Here is a 25,658-nt window from a genome sequence, read left to right as displayed (position 1 = left end):
AACACATGGCCATCACTAGCACTGAGGCAGAACCATCTGTCATCGGAAAATGCAACAGGCCTCCACCCTGCCTTCCAATGAGCTCTCACTTGACACCATCGAAGTCATAAATGGCGAGGGTTTGGAGTCAGTGGAATGCATGCTACTGGGTGTCTGGCTCAGAGCTGTCCTTCAAGTAACTCATTTGTAACAGTTCAGTGTCACTGCGATGCCTATTGCGGCTCAAATTGCTGGTGCAAATGGCAGTATCATGCGACATAGCCACACACCTAACACACTGGCCTTCCCTGTGGGAGTGCCAGGTGACTGTCCAGAGTTCAATCTTCTTGCAATTATACTTTCTTGTAACCATCACTATTAGTAATCGTGTACAGTGGCTACGTTCGTGCCAAGTCTTTCAACAATATTGCAGATAAAAACATCCAGCTTCTTGTAGCCTTATTACATGACCTCATTCAAATTCAGTGAGGTGTCAATAATGGTGTCTAGCCGCATACTTGCTCCTGGGCACAGTTGGCAGATCGAGTGGCAAGTTGGAGGAAAGGGGGTGGGGGGGAAACCAGCTCATAGGCAGTCAATTCATCAGTTGACCTTATGACAGCCGCATGCTCGCTTGCTGAAATATTGCGCCTAATGGACATCAACATCTAGATATTCATGTGTGAACTGCATCATTGTGAGGACAAGTTGACAAATCACATAATATACAATTGGCTTCTTAACACTCTGACAGCAAATAATACATTGTTGAAGTCACAATTCAGTTATTTAAAGGGTTCCGATGTTGAGGAGGCTATCAGCACATTTTGCTAGAGCATAATTTAATCATCAGTAACACTTGATTTAAGAATCATCAAACAAGTTTGTATACCTGGAAGAGACATGGAAACTGTGAAAGATTTTAGATTGATTGTATAATGATAAGATAATGAAATGTTTCCAGGGCAGATGTGGTGGACTCTGACCACAATTTATTGATTATGGACAGTAGATTAAAACTAAAGAAATTGTAGAGAAAGGTTAGGAAATTAAGGTGATGAGACCTGGATAGGCTGAAAGAACCAGAGGTTGTTGAGAGTTTGAGGATGCATTAGGCAATGATTGAGTGAAACAGCAGGAAGGTATTCAGTGAAAGACAAATGAGTATTTTTGAGAGATGGAATAGTGAAAGCAGCAGAGGATCAAACAGCTAAAAAGACAAAGCCTAGTAGAAATCCTTGGATAACACAGGAGATATAGAATGTAACTGATGAAAGGAGAAAATATAAAAATGCAGCGAATGAAGCAGGTGAAACATAATATGGGCATACAACATATGATATTGAGAGAAAGTGCAAAATGGCTAAACAGGAACAGCTAGAGGACAAATGCAAGGGTATAGAAGTATATGTAACTAGGGGAAGGGTAGATACTTCTTATAGGAAAACTAGAGAGGCCTTTGGAGAAGAAAGAAACAGCTGTATTAATATTAAGAGCTCAGATGGAAAGCAAAGAAGGGAAAGCTGAAAGGTGGAAGGAGTATATAGAGAGGCTATATTAGGGAAATGAACCTGAAGGCAATATTATAGAAAGAAAAGAGGAAGTAGATGAAGATGAGATGGTTGGTACGATACTGTGAGAAGAATTTGACAGAGTACTGAAAGAACTAAGTTGAAAGACTCTGGACTAGACGACATTCTGTCAGAACTGCTGAGATTCTTGGGAGAGCCAGCTATGAGACAACTATTCCACCTGGTGTGCAAGATGTGTGAGATTAGAGAAATACCTTTGGACTTCAAGAAGTATGTAATAATCCCCATTCCACAGAAGGCAGGTGCTGACAGGTGCGAATATTACCAAACTATCACTTCCACTCTCTCCTTCCTGATGAAGGAACATTTGTTCCGAATGCTAGGAACGTAAATTTTCGGTTCTGTTTTTTGTGTATCTATCGGCTGTACTGAGCTGAGGTAAGTACTGGCCAGCCCCTCTATCTCTTTGTTAGTATTTGAAACTATCACTTTAATAAGTCATGGTTGTAAAATATTGACATGAATTACTTTCAGAAGAATAAATTTTGATTCTCAAATGAAATTTAATTTTTTAGTTGTCAAATTACTGATCTGGCCTTATTTTTAAAATTAAATATCCAATTTATATGTTGTTGCTCCTATACTGTCTAATTGTAACTGAAAAATCAGAGTGAGGAGTTAATTACATTTCTATAATTTAGTGACAGCATTGTGCTTCATTAACAGCTTCTGCGAAGAGGTCGTCCAGGTTCTTGGTCTAGACTGGGTGCTCTTGTTCCTCCAAGGCCAGCTGCATCCGTCAACAGTTGTCTGGGGACTCAGGATACTTGTGGTGCTGTGTTCCTGTCCACCATTGCTGCAGAAATTTCGTGAAGGTAGTTCTTGTGGAGGATGGTTGAGAGATGCTGAACTAGTGACTCGTAACAAGATGGCAGCTAGTGTTCTGGGTATGTTGATCTATTTCATCAGTTTAATTATTGATGTTCTGCTATCAAATTTGTTATGATGTGAAACATATAACCTTGTTTCGCCTCTACAAGTTAGACTTAAAAATTTCTGTTGGCCTTGGCAGTGTCTGTCATCAGTTGACTGTGTTTAAGAAATTACCAATGATAAATTCTAAAAGAAGGAAAAAAGAGCAGTTTGGCATGCCACAGAAGATACAGTTGGTGAACTTTACTGCTGATGTACCTACAGCCCTGTGTTTCCATGTAATTGGCTCAACTGTGCAATAAACCTTCTTGTCTCAAATAAAAACTTTATGTTGGACAAGGAATTCAGTTACAAGTGATGTTTCACACAATTTTATGTTAGGTGTTGGTATATGGTATTTGTTTTCATATGGTTTATAATGTTGAAACTCGTGGAGAGACCACAAGCTTTATTTTATTTTCTACATGTATTTACTTATGTGGAGAAGTGAAAAATACTAGACTTAATCAAGTGCACAATCATCATTAATTTTTATTTGACTATGTTTTTAGTGTCTCAGAATGGGAATTTTTTTTGTCAACTTGAGATTAAGGTAGTACAGGGCGTGGTGCAGGGACTTTCTTATTATTTTTTTTTTTAAAGAAAAAAAGCAGAAAGTATTGTTGATAAGTTTAATTTTCATTTCTTTACACAGAGGTACAATCAAAGTTTTATTTCATTAGGTTTTGAAAATGGTATCTTGAAGGTGGCCTTCATTCTGCTCAATGCATTTGGAGAGTCAAAAGCAGAAGTTTCGATCAACTTCATCCAGCATCTTTCTGTCTGTGTTGCCAATAGCAGCACAAATATTGTTCCACAGCTCACCCTGGATCCTTGGACGATTTGTGTACACTAAGAAGTTAAGATAGACCAGTAAGAACCAGACATCTCCCACATCCATTTCTTCAAGTTCAGTGAGAAAAAGCTCCTCACTTATCTAGACATAACACTCAGAAGTGATGGTAACTGCCGTATTGTTCTTTTCAAAAACCTTGGGCCAATAATACCAATTGTAGATATTGCACACCAGTCAGATATTCTATATGCAGGGACTGCCCATGAAATTCTTGTGGATTCATACCACTCCAGTATTGCATGTTTTCTTTATTCACCCATTCAGGAAAATTAAAATGTGCCTTGTCACTGAAGAACACAAGGGCATCATAAGGCGGGTTTTCAATCAAGGTGTCACATGCATTTTTTGTGAAACAGAGTTGTGTGAATTAAGTGTGTGCACCACTGGCAGTTTGTATGGATGAAATTTCAAGTCTTCATGAAGAATTGGCCTTACTGTGTGATCAGAAATTGCAAGAGCAGTGCATGTTTGCATGCAGATCGCTTGGGGTAATTCAAAATCGCAAGCCTTACTTGCTCATTGTTTCTGGTGTCCTGGTGGCTCTTGAAGGGCTTGGTTTCTTTTTCTGATTACTACCAGTATCCATAAATGTGTGTGCCCACATAATGCACTTTTCAAATAAGGAATTTTCTGTGCTGCACCCGGTCTAATGGAAGCACTAAATAAACTAGGTTTAATATTTGTGGCTAGTACAAGTGTTTGCTAGACTGGAACTCAAACCTGGATTTCTCCATTCTACTGGCATTGTTCTCACCAATTGAGTTTTCTGTGTATGTCTCGTGGTTTGACTCAGTGCTTCTTCTTTCCCTTACTTCTTATCATTTGAATTTGTCGCAAATGTGATATTGAAATTTTCCCAGTGTACTGAATACTCGATGTTTAAAGAGGGCGGCCATTTGTCATTTACTATCACACATGACACTTCATCTGGGCACCAGCCAGACATCTTCAGATCAGCTATCAAAGGTTGCGACTGGCCACCCACATCACACTACTTATTTGTGCACAGTATGTGTTTGGCGCATGCATCACAATTGTGATTACAACACCGACCACACCACCAGGAGGTAGCACCCTTTATGCTGTAAATTTCAAACTCAGTCATCTGGCTGGTTGCCATTCACTGTGGCCATCAGCACACTTTTGGCTTAACTGAGAACAAATTGTGGAAATAATGGGATACCATGCATTAACCAACTGATAGCTGCTGTCCCAGTTAATAAGTATTTCTGCTGTATGTACCTCCATAATGGACTCTTTAATAATGGAATCACAAAATGAATTGCTTGTAGGAAAAATTGTTTTTCTCATTTGTCTTTATATGCTCAGTGGATGAGTAACTCTCAGCAGTGTCAGACTTTGCACTCTTAACAACTCCACGTAATCTCCAGAGAGAAAAAGTTAATGTGACGGTACTGTTACCTTTCACCCTTTAAGTTGTAAATAATAGATTTCAGCTATCAGTTGTCCTTTGGAATTTTTATTGGCAGATCTAGATTTCAGCTAGAAACTAGCCATTCTCAATGCACTATCATTTTTAATAAATGCATGTAATGCCTGTTGGTCGGGCTTCATCCACAGTTCATTGAATATTCATTGATAAAAAATGATAGTGTATTGAGAATGGCTAGTTTCTGGCTGAAATCTAGATCTGCCAATAAAAATTCCAAAGGATGACTGATAGCTGAAATCTATTATTTACAAGTAAAAATAACAGTCACTGTGTGCAATAGCCTCTAAACGGAGGGTAACTTGACGTTTAAGTTGATTAGATGTATGGCTTTGTGGCAGCCTTTTATCGCACACTGGTTTTTTTAGCACTTAAGCCCTAACCTTACACACCTAGCTCTCTGCAGCCATTTGCACTGAGGTTGTTTCTTCGTACACCTCTGTCTGCTTCTGCCCAAAACTCTTGGTTCTGCCATGTGATTGAACACCCTTAATAAGACCACCATTGGGTGCATGGTATTGTACGATGATTATTGCCTTTCTCTACACCATTAATGAAAGGAGACACATTCCAATGGCTGATAATTTAATAAAGCAAATAATGACTGGTTCAAATAAGAACAGTCAACATTAGTAGATCATTAACTGTACTGTCTGTTGCTGAGAGCACTACTCATAGCAAGCAATTTTAAACACACACAGTTTAGCAATATTCTGCTTGCCACCGTATGACATCAATCTTTTCCCACTGAAATTCCAAGGAGAACAAATGCTGTGCTGGTAATCATATTCCAAACAAATTAACAATTTCATCAGAACAGTGCTGGTCCACTTATTGTCTCAGTCCAGCCTCTAGGCTTGGACTCTCAGACTGTACTTCATTAATCTGCCATTCTGAGTACTCACAGCCAGCATCAACAATCAGGCTTTATTCTAAATATTGTCAGTGGGCAGCGATTACCTTAGAATTCTGCCTAGGATAAACCAGAGGTATCTGCAAATACACGGGAATGACGAAGATCGATAAATTTACTTTCGAATGTTACACATGATGACAAATATCTTGAAATATGATGATATAGGACCCTCAGTATGTCTGTTGTGGTTGCTGGCTAATTAGACCAAGAAACTTGTGTTGACCTAACCAAGTTCTCAGTTCTCTACTTCTCCTTGGGGCTACAACACCAGAGTTTGATCCCGAGCACACACTGTGACAGACATGCCACATATCTATGGACTTCATATCTCTAATAGTGCAGTACACAGTACCGAGTCCATTCTCAGATGCTTGTTGAAAAAGTCGTGAAACTTGCCAGTGCTGTGGCATCTCTACAGTACAGTATATAAAGCTGTTCATTACACTGTGCATGACATTCTTTCCCACCAGCAAATGCATGTTCCCATGTGGGTACTAGCCAAGATTCGAGCTCCCAGCCATTGTGGCCAGCACACTCGCATGAAGACTGTGTACCATTTTATTGAATCCTGCCATTGTGATCCACGAGAGATGTCAATCACTTCTATGTCTTGAGGTGGCAAATTTGTGTTACTGCTGTTGAAAACTGAGTAGCTAGTTACTATTCATATGCACTGTCCCCAACATTTTTCCGCCTATGTTTCAATCTCCCACAAGATACATTATCTTCTTTTCTCTGCACCCTGTGGTATTAAAACATTTGTTGGAAGCTCATGCTGCTGAATTAGTGATTTTATTCTGTGTCCTCACTCTCATTTTGGACCATGTGTAGAGTTATTTACAGGGCAAATTGCTGTTCTGGACAGTATTGTTACTGCACCTTGAGGCACCACTGTTTTATTTTGTACTGACCATTAACAAACTAGCCACTGTTACTGATAACACCATCACTTTTGATTAAAGTTTACTGGCACCGTAGACTGCAGTGACACATCTCTTTGTTTGTGATGGCAAGGTGGGAGGGAGACAGTATTAGCAAGCTTGTGAATCCCAGTTGAATCCAATCTTGCCAGATAGAGATAGGTTTCCCACGACATCAAATATATGGCCGTTTTTAAGACTGGCGGGAATTCTAAATCAGAAACTGGACATTTTTATATTAATTTTGAGTTCATTAGAGCATTTGGTTTACTAAGGGAGCAGAAAAAGATGGTTGTTTGCTGGTTTTGGATATTCCAGTTAGATGGAAAACCATGCCCAATAACTGGAAGGAGGACAAGCCACACCTGTCTGCAAGAAGGGTAGTAGAAGTGATCCACAGGACTGTCATCTAATATATTTGACATCCATTCATTGTAGAATCTTGGAGCATATTCTGAACTCAAACATAATCAGGTATCTTGAACAGAATGACCTCCTCTGTGCTAATCGGCATGGAATCCACGAACATTGATGATATGAAACCCAACTTCCACTTTTATCACATGAAATTATGTAAGCAATGGATCAAGGCAGTCACATAGATGCAGTATGTCTCAGTTTTTGAAAAGCATTTGACTTGGTATCACATTTATGATTATTATCGAAAGTAAATTCATATGGGATTCAAAGTGAAATTCGTGACTGGATTGAGGATTTATTGGTAGGGAGGATACAGCTTGTTATCTTGGATGTAGAGTTGTTGTCAGATGTAGAAGTGCCTTAGGGTGTGCCCCATGGAAGAATGTTAATGAAGTAGTGTATGAAAGCAGCTGCTTAAATATTCAGTCAGACCTTAATAAGATTTTAAAGTGCTGCAAAGATTGGCAGCTTACTTTAAATGCTCATAAATGTAAGGTTGAGCACTTCACAAAATGAAGAAAAAATGTAGTGTCCCATAACTGTAATATGAATGAGTCATAGTTGGAAGCGTACAAATAACTGGCTGTAGCATTTCTTAGGGATATGACATGGAATGATCACATAGGCTCTGTCATGGGTAAAGCAGATGGTAGACTTTGGTTTGTTGGCAGAGTACAGGGAAAATGAAATCAGTCTACAAAGCAGATTGCTTACAAATAATTTATGCGATCCATCCTAGAATATAGCTCTAGTGTGTGGGACTTGCATCAAATGGGACTAACAGAGGTTATTGAAAGCTGACATAGAAGGGCAGCACAAATGGTCAAGCGTTTGCTTGACTTTTAGGAGAGTGTCAGAGATACTGAAGAAACTGCAATGGCATGCTCTTGAAGTTAGTTATAAACTATCCCAAGAAAGTCTGCTTTCAAAATTTTAAGAACCAGCTTTAAATTATTTCAGTAGGAATATACTTAAACCCTTCACATATCACTCTTTTAGGGGTTGAGAGACCTACTATATTTTACTGACTGTAAGATGCACATTAATTTTTAAGCAATTAGTTTAAAAAATAACATTTTTACTATTTTGTTATTAGATTGCAATGTCAGACTAAAAAAAATTCTTAGTGTATAAAATCAAACTGACCTTTAAAATCCCTGAAATTCATCATCATCCGTTTTGCATTCAGTCCTCTATTTGCACATTTAGCCTTCCTCATCTATTTCTCTCTCTCTCTCTCTCTCTCTCTCTCTCTCTCTCTCTCTCTCTCTCTCTCTCTCCCCCCCCCCCCCTTCGTCTTCTTCTTCTTCTTCTTCTTCTTCTTCTTCTTCCCCCCTTTTTTTAAGCCCACCAATCACGAGTGGTCTTTTTCTGTAGTTGGAGGGCCAAAATGGTGCTCAGCTGCTCTGTTTCCGTGTTCTTATGCATATGCTGTCACTTTAAATTTATAGCCCACATCAAATGAATAGCTTTTATTTTTTTCCGTTACGAAACCAGCTACTAACAAAAATATTGGACTGTTACCGATAACACAATTCACTTTCAGTTCAAGTTTACTGGCACCATAGATTGCAATGACACGTCATAGGCTAGACAGTTTTTTGGGTTTGTGATGTTGAGGTGAGAGGGAGACAGTGTTAGCAAGCTTGTGAATCCTCACAACTCATGTTTGTCGCATCGGTGCACTATTGCTGCCAGCTGAATCCAGTGTTTGCTAGATAGGGATAGGTTTCCCACAGCATCAAATATATGGCTATTTTGAAGACTAGTGGAAATTCTAAATCAAACATTGGGCACTTTTAAATTAATTTCGAGAGTGAGATGCACCTGAATTTTGGAGGCAATTTTTCTAAGAAAAAAATGGGTCTTATAGTCTGTAAAATAAGGTAGATTGGACTAATTAGTGTGCCCAGGCAGGCAATCAATCATTGTTCCTGTGTTACAAAGGTGGACGGAACGGGGGGAAAACCTGTAATAAGTGGTACAGTGGCATGTACCCTGTTCCATACACTTCACAGTTGTTCGTATAGTGTGTGTGTGTGTGTGTGTGTGTGTGTGTGTGTGTGTGTGTGTGTGTGTGTGTGTGTAGATGTAGATGTAGATGATGAGGATGTAGAAAATGATGACTCTCGGAGTCATCAGTTTACCGTAAGCCAATTCATAGGGGTTTGAATTTGCAGACTTAAAGTATCTTAATCCATCATGAACCATATCTGTTCTTAAAAGACTTGTGCAAAAGGTAAACACAGTTCCAAATTTTGACAGTCTACTTAGGAGCTCACCCACCTTAGCAGCAGTCTTTAAGAAAAATTAATACTTTGACATTCAACAGGGTACTGTCAGTACACATGAGCCACAGAACATCATCAGTGTACCATTCACCTTTTGCAACCAGTGAAGTCTGCCATTGATGGAACATTGCTTATACACCAGACATGCAGTGGACTATGATAAAATAATAGTTTTGGCAACTGCTAATTTTCTTTTGGGGTATCATTATTAAAGAGTCCATGAAGATACACATGACAGAAAACCTTGTTGACTGGGAAAGAGGCTATAAGTTGTGTAAAAATGGAATCTCATTAATTTCAACATTGATGGCACTGCACACTGGCATTGTGGTTAGTCTTGCAATTACGATCATTATGAATATGTGACATGCATATAGAGTGCCAGTAAATTGTGTGACGTGGGGAGGCAATTGTTTGTTTTTGTTTTCCAGTTTGGATTATTTGCTTACTTTATACTCAGACAAAAATGTGTGTGCTTTCAAATGACAATCATGGCTCATACAGGTATTTCAACATCTTCCTCATATACAATTTTATTTTATTAGGTTGTCAGTTTACACCATCTACGCCAAAGTACCCATTTTGTAGAGAAATAAAAGCAGAAGCACTGGGAGTGCCTGGGTTTCAGAGGCTTGGGTACTTAATGCCTCTGCACATTGATGTACCAGAGGTTTATTTTCTTCTTATGGCTTTAATGATGGGACAACCAGTGAAGCTGCTTCCTGCAGACTCGAAGGTTAGTACTGTTCTGTTGCATGTAATTTATATGTCGTTTTTAAAAGGATATGTTACACATGTCAATGTTATGAATGAATGACGTTTGGTTGGTAAAAATATATCACACAAAGAGATTCATCTAATTTCTCTTATAACTGTAGCAGTTGTTTGAGTGTGTTGTTTGGAGAATGTAATTATGTTGCTGAAATAGCTAAAGAAGACTTAGTTTACTTACATGCTCAATGGCAATGCTTACAAGTCATCATGCTGAAGCAAATATAGTTTGTAGGTAATGTCTGTCATATAAATGTTTTTTCCTAGAAACATTAACCAGGGCATCCAGATACATAAGCAGCAGCTAATTGAAGGATACTGAGAGAAAAGAAAAATGAGAATGGAAATTTGGCATATTCTTATGAATGTGTATATAACCAAAAGAAAAATATTCCCAGACTTTAAAGAATAACTGTTTTACTTTTCAGCTTGACCTGGACAGTGTATGGAATTTCATGTTTGGTGTACCTGTTAGTCAATCGGTGACAAGTGTGGCAAGTCGGGTGTCTCTGTGTTCTGAAGCTATCATAGTTCTTTTGGGAATGGTCCGAACAATGCTTAACCAGGAGGGCAAAAGGTATGTGGTATCTTTACCACTGTTAATGATATTTTTATTAAAATTACATGCCAAATATACTAGTAACTCATAAATAAATATTAATTCCTAATGTTTAGTATCAGACCAGCATTCTACTTTACTTTACACTTCTTTTGGGACATCACTTGGCTCTAAGTCGATATAACAGAAGTTACTGATTTTCTTAATTTATGATAATTTGAATGTCTTTATGGCTGTGGAACTCCTAAACTAAATGCGCCATGTGCTTCAGCGTAGGCTAATCTGTTTTGATCTTCACAACACACTTAATCTGACATGCTTAACTTTTACTTAGCTTTGGTGTTTCGTGCACCTTCTACTGCGACTATGGTTTTAAAAGTGTGTTACTCTGCCGCATGTTTCCACAGTGGACACAGAGGACTGCGGATCACACCACATGTGTCCATTCAAACTCGGCTACCTCCTTTCCTCCCACCTTGACAAAAATATAAGTTGACAAATCACTTTGGACAAGCACTTTACACTTGCTGTCATCTGTAGGCTGAGCCGTGAGCTACCTCCTCACTTCTGATGTTCACTTCTGCCAAAGACATGCTTGGCAACCACACCTGTTCAGCTCTCAGACTCATGAGTGCACTTGTATGCATATCATCCTTTAGTCCCCAAAGGGGTTTACTGTCACAAGTTGTGAAAGTTTATCTTTTCCACCAGTTTCACGTTACTTTCGAACTCTCGGCCAGTTTTGGTGACTCAGTGACCACCACCCTGCATTGCAGAGGAATGTTGTATGTTGCAGGAAACAGAGGTTTTTAGCTCCAGATTGTGAGGATGCTATAATGACTTTATAAAAAAAAAATCTTAAGCAGAGCTGTTATTTATTGATTAGTGAGAAAACAAAGACAATTTGTGGTAATTACCATTACAAACAAATAAAAGAAAGAATTACCAAGCTACACTACTCTTGACCAAAATCGTGCAACTTCAGTTGCACCCAGGGCCGTAAGCAGATCTTCTGCTGTTCAAGATGTGGGGCATAGTTGAAGAGCCATTTCGTAGATTACTCCTGTATCTTCCAACTCCAGAATGAAGACAGCTGAGTGACCTTCACACAACCCATTTTTGTTCATGACCGGGTTGGAGGGTCTCCAAAGGGAGAGGCCAGGTGGAGTTATTCTCAGTTTGAGAGATCCATAATTATGTTCTTTCTATAGCTGCTGCTGCTGGTTGTGAGACTGAAGTGGTCTTGAGGAAACTTCTTCTTGGCCTCAACAGTGGTCTGGGCCTCAATCTTGCAGCTGCTGGAATGTGCTTATGTAATGGATGGTTTTCCTGAGGAGACTGATTTGTTCTTTCTGTGTTGGCAGCTACTTCATGATAAAAGTCTGGTGACACTAATGACAGCTAGTTGGTAGAGTTTCACAAGTGGCATGGGCTTAATCCATTACCTGATGATTTTTTTTCCTTCAATCTACATGTAATTCTAGGTTGCCTTATTGACATAGAGACTGGGAATAAGACTATAAAATGAAAAGAAAAACTTCAGTCCCCAAATGGGGATCATGACATATGCCACTCTCTTTTTACATTTTCATTTAATTTGTGTGCCAAAAAACAAAGCATTCAATATGGAGTTGACAATTGGGTACAAAGCATTGTTTCCTTGCATTTTTTATGCAAATTCAACATTTCCTTTGCTTCCCCATTGTCATGCTTGCGATCACATGTCCAGTTTGGAAAGTCCTAAGTTCAGCTGGAACACAGGATGTCGATGCCTTTGGGTATGATGGATATCCTACCACTTTTTGATGAGCAGCAGTGGATGATTGCGCACAACGTGCCCTTTCCACCCTCCTAAATTGGAGCAGTGGAATATTTTCATTACTGAGAGTAGATGACTGGAACTGTACATGGCCCTCTGTTTGAATCTGAGTCTCAGGTTTCCTGCGAATTTATTGTTTCAAATAATGGTGTCCATAATATCGAACCTTCTGCTCATCAGTGCTCAGGCTATCAGAAGAAACTTTAAATTTAATGAAATTGTTATTCAGAAAGTCCATCATGGGATTTATCTTGAAAAGTTCATCCCTTTTGACAGCTGGGATTTTGTTGAGATGTGTGTTATCATTGAAGTCAGGATGGCACTTGATTCTGAGATATCTATTGCAGCTCATACACTGCCAAATGCACCTTATATCAAAGACTTCATCTTCATTCCAATATGGCTGTTCCTGTGGGAGAACATGGTATCTAATGAAGAGCAGTATACCAAAGAACTTTTTTTGTATTCATTGGATCTAAGCTGTGATTATTCTTCTGTGTAGCATATTGGACACTTTCACCAGCATTCAAGTTCATTACTTGTTCATCAAAGTATTCAACACAATCAACTGCAGACTTTACTTTTAGTACTGCTGCCAAATGGCATTTGTGCTGTTCAGTTTGTGCTACATTGGGGTAAGTTTTAGTGTTGGTTGCATTTGCTGTTGTTCAGTTATAAGTGATATTAGCTTTAATTTTGTTCTTGTGATGGACTGTATTTTCCCCATGCTCTCTTTTTTCATTAGTATGAGTGTCCAGGGTAACGGCAGCATCAGCTTGGAAGAGTTTCTTCCAATATATTTTTGTCGATATCGTCATGGTCAGACATCTGATCTATGCATTCTGGAGAGAGCTTGACAAAGTCAGTAGGCTCATTCACTTCACCATCATCAGAAGCAGCCATGAAATTGGGGTCATTTACCCTAATTAACATAAAATGCTTGATTATAAATGTTAGGGAACAGCATACTTAACAAGACCATTGTTTTTCATCAAATTCCTACAGAATTCTCTCTTCAATTCTTATTGAGGAAAGAAGTGATAATCTCTGTAAATCATAAGACTAAAAATTAGTTAAAGATTTGATTATTGTAATAATAATAATAATAATAATAATAATAATAACTATGATATGATATGTATATAACAGTCATCTAGCAAATTATTGTGTTTTATTCTGTTCTGTTAACAGCCCAGATAGTTTACCTGAATGGTTGCGGGATTACCCAGTGACAATTATACAGTTCCTATTCTTTTTATACCACAATATGGCAGATTTCACGCCAGTGTGCATGACTGGTGAAGTTTTGGGGGCATTGGCAGGCACTCTTTTCCCCAGGCAAGCTGGAAGTGAAGCAGGTAGTGCAGCTTCAACACCCGGTGATGAAGTAAAGGTCAGTGGTCTCTCTCTCTCTCTCTCTCTCTCTCTCTCTCTCTCTCTCTCTGCCCTTTCAGTCATTATATACTTGTGCAGGTAGTTGGCAGTATCACAACTATATTAACAGAAAATCTCTTATGTTTTTTAAAGTTTTTTCCAACATAGTAATTATTTTCACTCTCGGGTGTTATCATTTTTACTACAATATTGTGTTATAGCAACAATAAACATGATTTATGGAACATAGAACTTTATAGAGCCAACGTAAGATAATGAGGTACAGGTAGTGTTTAGCACTGAGCAAATTGAATGGACAACAGTAATTCAGCTTACAGAATAGGCCGAGCACTTGTTTGCGATCACTTGAGTTACTGTTTCATTGGCTGCTCACCGGAGTGCACAAGGGGGCCAACCCAGGTAGTCTCCATAAGCAAGCCTGTGAACTGTATGGGCACGCGATCTTTGAAATTACATGTGTCTTCAGTGAAGGTACATAATGTTGCAACAAATCATATCTTCATCATCTTCAAGTCATAGTGGTATTTATTGGTAAGATTTTCTGTCAACATGCCACATGATGATGATGATGATGATGATGACGATGATTGGGTGGAGGCTGCACTGAAATATTATGAAATTTCAGTGGGATCATCTGACGCAATGCCTGAGAGCCTTGGCAACCTAACAAATCTTGTTTTGTTCTGCCCAGTTCTATTTTTTACAGACAGTGATACTGCCAATATTTATTTGATCAGTCAACCAAGGATAACTGAACACTATTTTCAATTTAGGGTTTCTTTGTTTGACTATTCAACTCAGTCTTACTAAGGACCTCAGTTAACTTCAGCCACTCTTCTATTATGTGATCACATGATTGTAGTCCTTTGGTCATTCTATAATTTTAAGTTATCTTTAGTGATTTAGTATATATAATTTTACAACAGTGATCACAAACTTTTTTGGTTAGAAAGAATTTAAGTATGTCTTTGGAGCGGAATTTGAAACTGAAATTAGTTTCTCCTCCAAGCTCAGTTTTCTTGTGGCACAATACCCTTTTTGTATGGAAATCCATAAATGCGCATGGTTTTGGTTATTCTGCTATCACTTAATTTAATTGTTCCACAGATGTAAAAAATTTTAGAAAAAATGCCAACATGCTTAACTTATTTATGTGCAAGGTACTCAAGATTTGTTGTGACACACTCTGCCACTACTGTAATTATCTTACTAGATATTATTAAATTTTTCATAGCAATAGAAAATGTTGTCTAGTTTATCCTTCCAATATATATTCAACTCCGAACACTTTGCTGCTGTTGATTTCTGATTTCAACAAGCTTGCCTCTGCTCTCTCCCCCCTCCTCCCCTTTACACACATCCCTCCAGCACAAAATTGTAGACAATCTCTTCAGGCATAACGATGTGTTCTATCAGCTGATCCCTTCTTTTAATCAGGTTGTGCTACAAATTTCTATTCTTCCCAGTTCTGTTCAGTACCTCCTCTTTAGTTGTACATTTTACTCACCTAGCCTTCAGCATTTTTCTGTAGCTCCACATTTCAAAACCTTCTTCTCTCTTCTTTTCTAAACTGTTTACCATCCACATTTCATTTTTGTACAAAGCTACATTCCAGAAAAGTACCTTCAGAAAAGACTTCCTAACACAAAAATATATATTCAGTGACAGTGATTTGTGTGTGTGTGTGTGTGTGTGTGTGTGTGTGTGTGTGTGTGTGTGTGTGTGTGTTTTTTTTTTGTGTTTGTTTTCAGAAATAGCTTTCCCAGTTGTAATTTATTTTGGTCTCTATTTCTATTGGTGTCTCACTTCCTAATCTAATTTCCTCAGCATCACATGGTAAATTTTTGAGATACTATCCATTGCTAGAATGAATTTTCACTCTGCATTTTAGTGTGCACTGATTTGAAGCTTCCTGCAGATAAAAACGGTGTGTTGGACTGGGACTCAAACATGGTACCTTTGTCTGTGCCTTTGGCAAGCAAGCACTCTGTCGACTGAGCAATCTGAGCTGGAATCACAATTGCCTTTACAACCTTACTTCCCCCAGTGCCATGTCTACAGTACTGGCAGAGGTGAAGCTGTGAGTTTCAACTCAGTGCACACTACACTTACTAGCTTATGGACACAAAGAACGGGAAATGGTGAAGCCATGTCACAACAGTTGAATTAAACAAGTTGTTTATTCTATTAAAATAGGAATAAGATATCTGTGTAACTAGTTGTGATTTAAAAATGAAGTACTGGATAAAACAAGTTTTTCTCATTTTTAAATAAACAATGTGTTTCATCAAAGTACCAGGATTCTCAAACTGTTCCATCAGAGGAAAATTGTGGGAACCCTTGCTCTAAGTGGTGGCTTGGAACAGAAGAGAGGCAGATTTTTCAGTCACAGCTCCGAGAGTTCTGTTTTACAAGTCAAGTGACCCTGTGACACGATTTTATTGGAAGAGTGGCTTTGATGACGATGATTCGGCCTATTCCAGTGCAAACTGTTCGATGGTTGTCACATCAGCTGAAAGGTGACACAGAAAAAAAGCGACTGCTGTGTAAAATTTAAATAATAAAAATTACTCATGTTAGGGGGCCTGGGGGAAACTTGTACAGAATAAAACAAAGCAAAAAATGTGCAAACTGCTGTGTAAGCACTGAGACTACCGCATTTTGCGCAGGTGATCAGTCTTCCGTATTTACCCTCTTTCCTTTCCCCAGATGAATCTTTCATTCTAAAGTCAAGTAGTTTTTGAGAATGTATGTACTTGGCTTCACTACAAAACTGATTTCTTAATTGCTTGTTAATATGACTACTATAGTTATTGAATTATCAACATCTAAAAGCCTAGGAGAGATTTGTGAAGAATTGTCTGGTTATGTCCATTCATTCATTCATGGAATATACTTTGTAATGATCATACCAACATATCAAATTGAATATTGTGTACATTTGTTTGGTATGATACAAATGTTTTCAATGCTCCTTGACACTGTTAGCGTGCAGAATACTGACAGCACTAGAGTTTAGGGTAGGACGGAAGGGCACATGGAGTTCTATTTGCACCTGTGACAGTTGCAAGGATATTGGAATTTTTAGTGAAGATGAACAGAAGACATGGGACTATAAAATGATGATGAGTCCATGAGTTGTATATTTATAAGAAATTGATTACAGTTGCAGTAGACCATAATGATTTTTGCTTGAAGAATTGTCATATTTTGTTTTTAAAATTAACTCTCTATGAAGTCGGCACAGCTTTAAAACCCTTCAAAAGTTCTCATTTGCTTATTACACTGTGTAAAATATAGGAACAGTTTTTTTTCTCTCTTTTGGGGCTGTTGTTAGACACGCTTCTCAATACTGTAATTCTATAGCTTCTTTACTTTGAAGGTCTGAACCAACCTTCAATACTTTTCACCCATGTAGTCTCAATTTATAGTGGTTTCCCCTCCCTTTCCCTCTTCTCAGTTCTGCTCCTAAAACTTTCTTTTCTCTCCTCTGTTCTATTTTCTGCAGATTACCTTCAATGTGTAAATAAGTTATAACCTGTCCTTAAATTTTCTACTTTATACTAGTTCATTCTGTTTCCTCATCCTTTTCTGCACTTGTTTTGCCATTTCAGTTTCTGCCATTCTTTTGCAATTACATGTGGCATACCAATATTAATATTATAGAATTTATATGTACCTAAATTGTTAAAGTACAATGTTAGTTCACGTCCTTACTTACACCTTGTGTGTGTGTATAGGTACTCTTCCCTAGATGTATACTTAACCTTTTTCTTATGAACATAATTACATCATAAAGTGAATCTTGCTTGTAGGCTACTGTCCCTCCTTGTTTCACCATATGGATAAGTATATATTCCCTGTTACTTCACATTTTTAGTAACTACACATGTCAATCACTATTATGACAATTTTGTAATCTTGAAACATGATATTTATCTTTCCTCAGACTTATCCTGGCTCTGACTCCGCTGTCCTTGTTAGATCTCCATCAAAGGATTCGGGTTTGAGCAACCACCCAGCAAGGAAATTTGTGATGGACTTCCTGCGCGTGATTGTAGTGGACTCGCTATCACTACCATCACCTGGAAAAGGTCCTCTTGCAATTGACTTAGTCCTTGAGGTATGTAGATTTGTTGATAAATTGTTCTTCTGGGCTACTACAGATTATTCATAATGTGTGTATTTCAATAGTGTGACCACTGATATTGCTTAATACTGTTAACTATTTTAACCATTGCAAAATTACTATGCTCAAATTTGATTTACATGCTATTTGCAAAAAGAACAGAAAACATTTATTGTTAGTGGCCATTGAAGGACAGCTGTAGAATATACATTGTTGTACTATTAATTTAAAATAGCTTTGTTCTTTGACTGAAGTACTGAATGTAAAGTTTTTATGAAATTTGTTATGCTTATGTGACATAGCACTAATGAGTAGAACTTGCTATGAGTAATGCTTTACTACGTTCAGATAGCTTTTCAACATTCGTCTTATTCACCAGGTGTAAAAGATCTCAAAGTTTTCTGATAACATACGTATAAGAAAGCTGATGAAGGAAATAAACACAAGATACAAACTGTCTGTCACCACACTGGTTACTCTGCCGGTATTCAGAATCCATATTGAAATATTATTCACCCGATATAAGATTGTTTCAAAATGTTTTATGTTACCAAGTATGATCTTCAATCCTTTTAGCTGGCAGCCCGCTTTCGTTTCAGGAAATTTGAATTGATAGCTTTGTGTCATAAGAGACTTAGTGGGATAATGTTTTATTTTAAGTTGGAATTGATTGGCGACTCCATGGAGTGTTCTGTGCACCACGACCAAATAATGGATATAATTGGAAGGAGAAACAGCATTGGTCGTATTTTTTTGTTTTATTATCCGCAAAATCGATTTTCGGTCACTTAGTGACCATCCTCAGTGTTGTAATATACAATTAAAATTGGTAGGCACTGGTATCAACAAGCTTAGAGCGATCACATAAACAAGTTGGACTGTAACAATATGAGCAAAGGAAAGTTGCCACTCATAATATAGCGGAGATGCTGAGTCACGATAGGCACACTAAAAAGATTCACACAATCATAGCTTTCGGCCATTAAGGCCTTTGTCAGCAGTACACACACACACACACACACACACACACACACACACACACACACACACACACACACAAGTTCAACTTGCACACATACCTTTATTCAGACAAACCCTTTTGTTAATGAATGTGAAATTACAAAATTTTATTACAGTGAGAGAACACAAATATTTTTCATTATGGACAGATTTTTTTGTTCCTGATATCTCCCTACTTGTTGTCAATTTTTAGTTCTTAAGGTGGTGTTGTTTTGTACTGTAGTCTGCATTAAACCTTTTTCTTATTAGGAACTTGTCTGTTTGCTTAGAATAGAATTTTTTAGAACACATCAAACAAATTAAATGTTGAGTGTCATTCTATATGCAGGCATCACCGGAGAATGCAAGCATGTCTCAGCAGACACGTTATCAGACAGAGGTGTTGGGAACTCTGATGGAGCACCTGCTGGCAGCCGACGTCCTCATCGGGGAGCAGGCTGCACTGCCTGTAGTCCCTGGGGGGGCGCCTCAGTATATTGCTCCCAATGTGTGCTACCTCGCTTCACGTATTGTGGACAAGCTTTGGCAGGGTGAGTCACGTTATTGCAGTTTCTGCATTCTAAACTTGTTCCACTGTAAATATTAAATTGTCTGTTCAATAATTTGCTAGTCTCCCTCTTACTGTTGTCATGAATCTTTTATGTGATTCTTAAATGTAATTATTGTGAACGTAATTCAGAGTGAAGCTGTGTCATGGTTTCTTATTTGTGAATAGTAGAGGGGAGCTGTCATCCTGGTTTTAGTTTTCACTGTTTCCACAAATCACTTCAACTGAATAGCGAGATAGTTGCCTCTCTAGCACAATTGCATGTTTCTGTCCTTCGTCTTGCTTAGGTGAACTAGTGAACATCAAGGGGAAAAAATCAGTTCAAAAACTGTGAGGGGTGAGGGGAGGCGTAAAGAGGTATGTCATTTAGCAAATCGCTAGAAAAATCAGCACCTTCTGTCAGAATTGACCAAATTTTTAAAGGAGCAGCAGTTTAAAAAATTTCAACTATTCGTAGTAACTCACTCACATGAAGTTTATGATTTGTAAATTGCTTTACTGCAGCCTTAACTGGTATCTGATTTGTGTTTAGTTCAGTTTTTAAACCTTGTTGCATATGTTATATAAATGCAGCCAACTGCTAGTCTTCTTGGTCAAAAGAAAGGTGTTACACTGCTGCTTGAAAAGCAAGATTTGTGATTGCACATAACTTCATACTAAATACGAGTTTCAGTGTGTTGTTAGCTAGTATCAGGTGTGGTAAAAAAGAAATTAAGTGCAACGTATACTTTCTATAGGGAACTGAGGCAGTAATTATCATTTTATATACCAGCAGAGATATTGTTGGTGGATGGTTGCTTTGTAATGGTTACAATATCAGTATTTAAAAACAAGTCTTCCTTACTTGTTCCCAGGCATGAATTTTTGACCAAATTTCCAGCTACAACAGGTGGGTCTTCTCACCCTGGGGTCTGGATGACCTGCCATAGCTTCTTAACCTTCCCCAACCTATTCCTCACCCCTCCCTGAAAGCTATTACAGTGTCATGTACTTTTATATGGGCCTATTGACTGTATTAAATTTGTTGCTGATTTGTCAAAACCGGATATTTTGAGACTGTGGCTGTGTGAAAAATACAAGTTGATTCTTGAAAAGAAGAAAACAGCAATCAGGCACTGTTAATAATGCTGTTTATTTACACAAGTAGCCCCATTACCGATTTTGAACAGACAGGTTCATCTTCAGAGAGCTGTTTATATTTGTTGTCATATACAGTTTCTGGCTGCTTTTTTTTCTGTAGTGGCAAAAGTTCATTGGGGTGATGACGCCCTACAGCAGAAAACGGCCTGTTTAACTGTAACTGTACCTAATAACAAATGAAAACAATGCAAACAAATCTCAAAGATAAAACTGTTTGAATTTTAGATTACTTACATTGAAATTCCCATGTCTTTATGTTGTGCTGTTGATTACTGTCCACAAAATGAATATTACATTAGACAATAAGTGTGACTTGTTGCATCGAGAAATTGGAGAGGAGTTCATCTAGATGTAGCAGAAAATAGAGTAATGTGATACACAAATAACTACTGCTACACCAGGAACAAAAGGCACTAGGAAGAAAATAATCTTCTGGTAGGTACTAGTTGCTAGAGTGGTGTAGGCCAAATGCTGCATATCAATGTGCCAGTCTTCACTATGTGACAGAGGACATGGGGCCATTGTACAGGCAGTTTGGTGAAAGGGATCAGGTGATCATAGTAGGTGGCGTAGGTAACAGTCCGGCTAAAGACCTATGTAACCAGTGGGTGTCCTGGACGAAACATGATCAGCAACTTCTCATAAAGTGCCAGTGTGGCATTGTTGGGTGTCTTGCAGCATCATGATCAGTGCTGGGTAAACATACAAAAATGTTAATACCTTTAGCTGTATGGATTAATTTTGTGCCGTGCAAGTGACACATTGTACATGGCATTTGAAAGTTTTAGGTGACCAACACAAGAGGAATGCAGACCTGCTCCTAAGGTTATTGTAGCCTAATAGGTTTTAGACACTGTTGAACAACTGTATGGGTTTGTTGCAGTGGAGACACTATAGTTAATTTTTTTACAGTTTAGTACTGTAGTGGTCACAAGTGTATAATGAAAATTGGTTCAGTCTAATGTAGTTAACATTTCAAACAATGAAAAGTCCATATGGAAATGCTAGATTGCTACTCACCATGCAGAGGTGGTGCTGAATCACAGAAAGGTGCAATGAAAAGACTGCTAAACATATAAGCTTTTGGATAAAAAAGTCCCACTTTGGAAATAGAAAACACACACACACATTCACACAAGCACAAGTAACACACACATGGTCACTTTCCTCAGTGGGGTGCCCACATGGAGGCAGCCACAGTGGCTGGAGACAGTGGTCATGTGTGAATGTGTGTATATTTTCTATTTCCAAAGCATGGCTTTTTTGTGCAAAAGCTTAAATGTTTAGCAATATTTGCATTGTGCCTGTCTTTGTCTCAATGTCTCCTCTATGCAATGAGTAGCTATCTATCCTTGTCATAAAATAATTAACATTTCATCATTAAAAAGTAAATATAGCTTTTATGATATTGTCTATGGTATGGCGTGATAAATGATATTAGTTGCTGCATCTAGGGGTCTGAAGATGGTGGATTGTATCACCAAAACCCGTTACAAATAAATAAAAAAATACATACAGCTGAAGGTATTGCACATACAGCTGAAGATAGTATCATTATTGCTCATAAGACAAGGAAGGGTAGCCTAGCTGAGCATCTTGCAAAAAATATGCAGGGGCTACAGTTGCATAAACCCTTGCAATTACTGGTGTCAGAAAGGCATTTTTTTGGGATAGAGAAAGGGTTGAGGTAGTTAGTCTTATAGGAAATTACGGTGGTGGTCTTCCACCACTGTGATTTCCTATAATTTTCATTATACACATGTGACCACTACAGTATTAAAACTGTACAAAAATCATTTTGAAACGATTATGTTCTGTGCATGTCTGGACATCATGTAACCATATGGTTAGAGAAGTTAAATATAGAGAGTAAAGCTATAACTAAAAAGTTCCATCTGGGTACCTTCTTCTATTTCATAAAATAACTTTTTAGGAAACTTGTTGCTTATTTACTGTATAAGTTCTGGCAGAACGTGCAGCTCAGAGGGATGCGAGTTCGCCAGCTAGGAATGTGGGAGGGATGTGTAGCCAATGCACGGTCTAGGCATACGATGTGCAGGTGCTGGAGCCAGTGGGTTGCAGCGCATGAAGGAGGTGACGTGGGTTGAGAGGGGGTGACAGGACAGAGGAAGGGGTGGGTGTAGAATAATGGGTTAGTGAAGATTGAGGCCGGGAGGGTTATGGGAGTGAAGGATAAGGGTAACACCCGTCTGTCTAGTTGAGGGAACTGTTTGCATGTAGAAGGATCCAGATAGAGCAAGTTGTGAAGCTGCCATTGCAGTCAAGCATGTTGTGCTCATCTGCATGTTGCGCCACTGGCTGGTCAACTTTGTTGTTGACAACAGTTTAGTGGTGACCATTCATTTCCGGTTGTCATACCAACATAAAAATGTTATTCTTTGACATTGTCAATGGGGAGGTACTTGATCTGTTGATTAAAAAAAGTGTTTATAAATCTTGGTGTAGGATTTTATCCACAAATGTTCCAACATAAAAAGCTCTGAACTGATTTCTGCAAGTTAGTACGTGACATGGCTGCTTTCACAGGTCGTCCTGCCTCTGATGGTGTAGGATAGGCCTGTAGCAGGACTGGAGTGGGAAGTGCTAGATGGGTGGACTGGGCAGGTCTTGCATGTGGGGTCTTCCATGGGGATATGGCTCCTGTGACATTAGCTTTGGGTTGGGAGTGGGAGTAGCACATGAATGGACCAACCCCTCACCCCCCCCCCCCCCCCCCCCCCCCAGTTTCAAATTATTTGTTTCTCTGATGTTCAGTAATTCAGCTTGGGAGGACAGAAATGGATAATTATGCTAGACAGGAAACCACCTTACTATTCAGTTGAAGTGATTTAGGCAACCCATGCAAACTAAAATGAGAAAGGCAACCTCCTTTCTCCAGACCCTTCCCCCCTACTTCCACTGAATGTGAAGCAATGATATAACATCACTCATTATTTATCTTGTTCACAATAAGTAGAATATTCTGTAAATTGATTTATTTCACATCTTTAAAATATATCATACAAAGTGACCCATGGAAGGTGTAACTAACTAAATGAATAACTTAGTCAACAACAGTATAATGAGAAATGTAATTAATTTCAGATTGTAGCCTAGAAACCAGTTGATTTACATAGAAAAATAATTGAAATTTCAAGCTCAGCATAAATATTTTTAAGCATAAGAGCTACTAAATGAGGCTCACAAAGGCCTAGAATTCAGTTATGCTCTTTGTCATTGCATCATTGCACTCTACAGGATAATTCAAAATATCAATATTTACATTTTGGAAGACAAGGCCTGTGTTATGTTATGTCATAGAGTTTAAAATTAAAGTAGCAACAGTGTAAAAACTTGATAATGATGATGAGAAAAATTGCTATTACAAGGCTGAAAATAACTACAAAAAATGCTTCCCAATATATAGATATGTTTCTGTAGTTATTTGATGAGATTTAATTACATTTATAATTGTATATTTTTGTATTGTGCATCTTTACTGCAATGCTTTAAAACCATACTGATATACACCACTTTTACCATTCTTTCTTTGCAGGTACTTTTGCAAAAGATCCACATGAAGTATTTGAGTTTGTGGTGAAATTAATAATGCAGGCAAAGCGTCGCCCATCAACAGTTTCCTTGGAAGGTCTTTACCATTGCCTGAATCGCACTATATTGTTCCTATTGTCCCGCTCTACAGAAAACATAGCTGACCAGATGGCGGTACTGGAGGCACTCCACAAACTTACCACGCATCGGTAAGTTGAGTGATGATGTTGTTGTTGTTGTGTGTCCCATGGTACTCATTGGAAAGAAACTCCTTGTTGTTAATTAATTTGGTTACTACTCTGGCCATTCCTTTGCTTAAGAAAGAATTTCTTCAATTATGCAGTTCCAGCCAGCACAAAGCAGTAAATTTTGTTCCTTTTTTTCTCCTCCCTCCACCTTGTTCTCTCCCTCTCTCTCTCTCTCTCTCTCTCTCTCTCTCTCTCTCTCTCTCTCTCTCTCTCTCTCTCTCTCAAAAGAAAACTTGTGTTGCTGCTAATCCATCAGATTTTCTGTATAAAATTCTATGAGGCTTAATACTCAGGTCAGTGGTGCAATCTCTATGCCACTCACAAGGCAACAAAATGACGCAATTGATGATATTAAAATTTTAAACGTCTGTAAATTACATGTTGTTGTTTATATTTTATCCAGTGTTATTCTTAAAAACATGTATGTGAAATAAATAAATGGTAGACTACAAGACGTGTTTTATCAGAGAAACGTGGGAAGCAAGTAAATATTTTAAGCAGAGGTGCCTGTCATCCCAAACATATTTTCTATAATGTGAAAGTTGGATAATGTTACCAAAATTACATCATGAGAATGCGGGCTTCCTCAGTGAATTTTTTTCTGTTATCTCATGTTATCAGCTAAGTTTCAGTGCTTTCTTGAAGCTACCTTTCAATATGTTTTGTACTCATCATATTATGGCAAAGTCTTCTTCAGTCTTCACCTGAGTAGGAAATGGATTTCCAGAAAATGTTGCCATTTGCCTGATGACACACATTAATTTCCCAGCTGCTGCGAGTGCAGGAATTAATTGCTATTTTCAAATAATTTTGCAGGAAATGTGTGTTCCATCCTTCATTGTCAAGCTCTGAGTGAGAGTATTAATGGGGTGTATGGAGATATAATTGAGTGAACTGGACCGAAAGGCTTATTTCTCTAACACAGGATTTTACAAACAAGAGCATTACACTGATGAGAGAGAACATTTTGACTGTCAGCTTGTTTGGCCCCTGTCACTTGCAGAGTGCCGGGGGGGGGGGGGGGGGGGGCGGAATGCACACTGGCCCCATCCACCCACTAGCCTGATTATTTCTTTCCGCTCCTTCTACTATTGTTGGTCTGGGTCATTTCCATTACAAAATGAGATTTTCACTCTGCAATG

At 38.3% G+C, this 25,658-nt stretch overlaps 1 protein-coding gene across 1 annotated transcript in view; it reads left to right on the top strand.

Annotated features, from left to right (window-relative positions):
* Positions 1 to 25,658, top strand: part of LOC124777290 (WD repeat and FYVE domain-containing protein 3) — a 299,899-nt gene that overhangs the window by 148,877 nt on the left and 125,364 nt on the right. The window contains exons 27-33 of the mRNA XM_047252642.1: positions 2,238 to 2,458; positions 9,882 to 10,072; positions 10,536 to 10,684; positions 13,677 to 13,878; positions 17,830 to 18,003; positions 19,358 to 19,559; positions 24,273 to 24,477. Of these exons, the coding sequence (XP_047108598.1) occupies positions 2,238 to 2,458; positions 9,882 to 10,072; positions 10,536 to 10,684; positions 13,677 to 13,878; positions 17,830 to 18,003; positions 19,358 to 19,559; positions 24,273 to 24,477 (1,344 nt within the window). The remainder of the gene's footprint in view (positions 1 to 2,237; positions 2,459 to 9,881; positions 10,073 to 10,535; positions 10,685 to 13,676; positions 13,879 to 17,829; positions 18,004 to 19,357; positions 19,560 to 24,272; positions 24,478 to 25,658) is intronic.

This window comes from Schistocerca piceifrons, chromosome 1 (genome assembly GCF_021461385.2).
Source record: "Schistocerca piceifrons isolate TAMUIC-IGC-003096 chromosome 1, iqSchPice1.1, whole genome shotgun sequence".
Classification (NCBI taxonomy): Eukaryota; Metazoa; Arthropoda; class Insecta; order Orthoptera; family Acrididae; genus Schistocerca; species Schistocerca piceifrons.
This window is presented reverse-complemented; position numbering and strand designations above follow the sequence as displayed.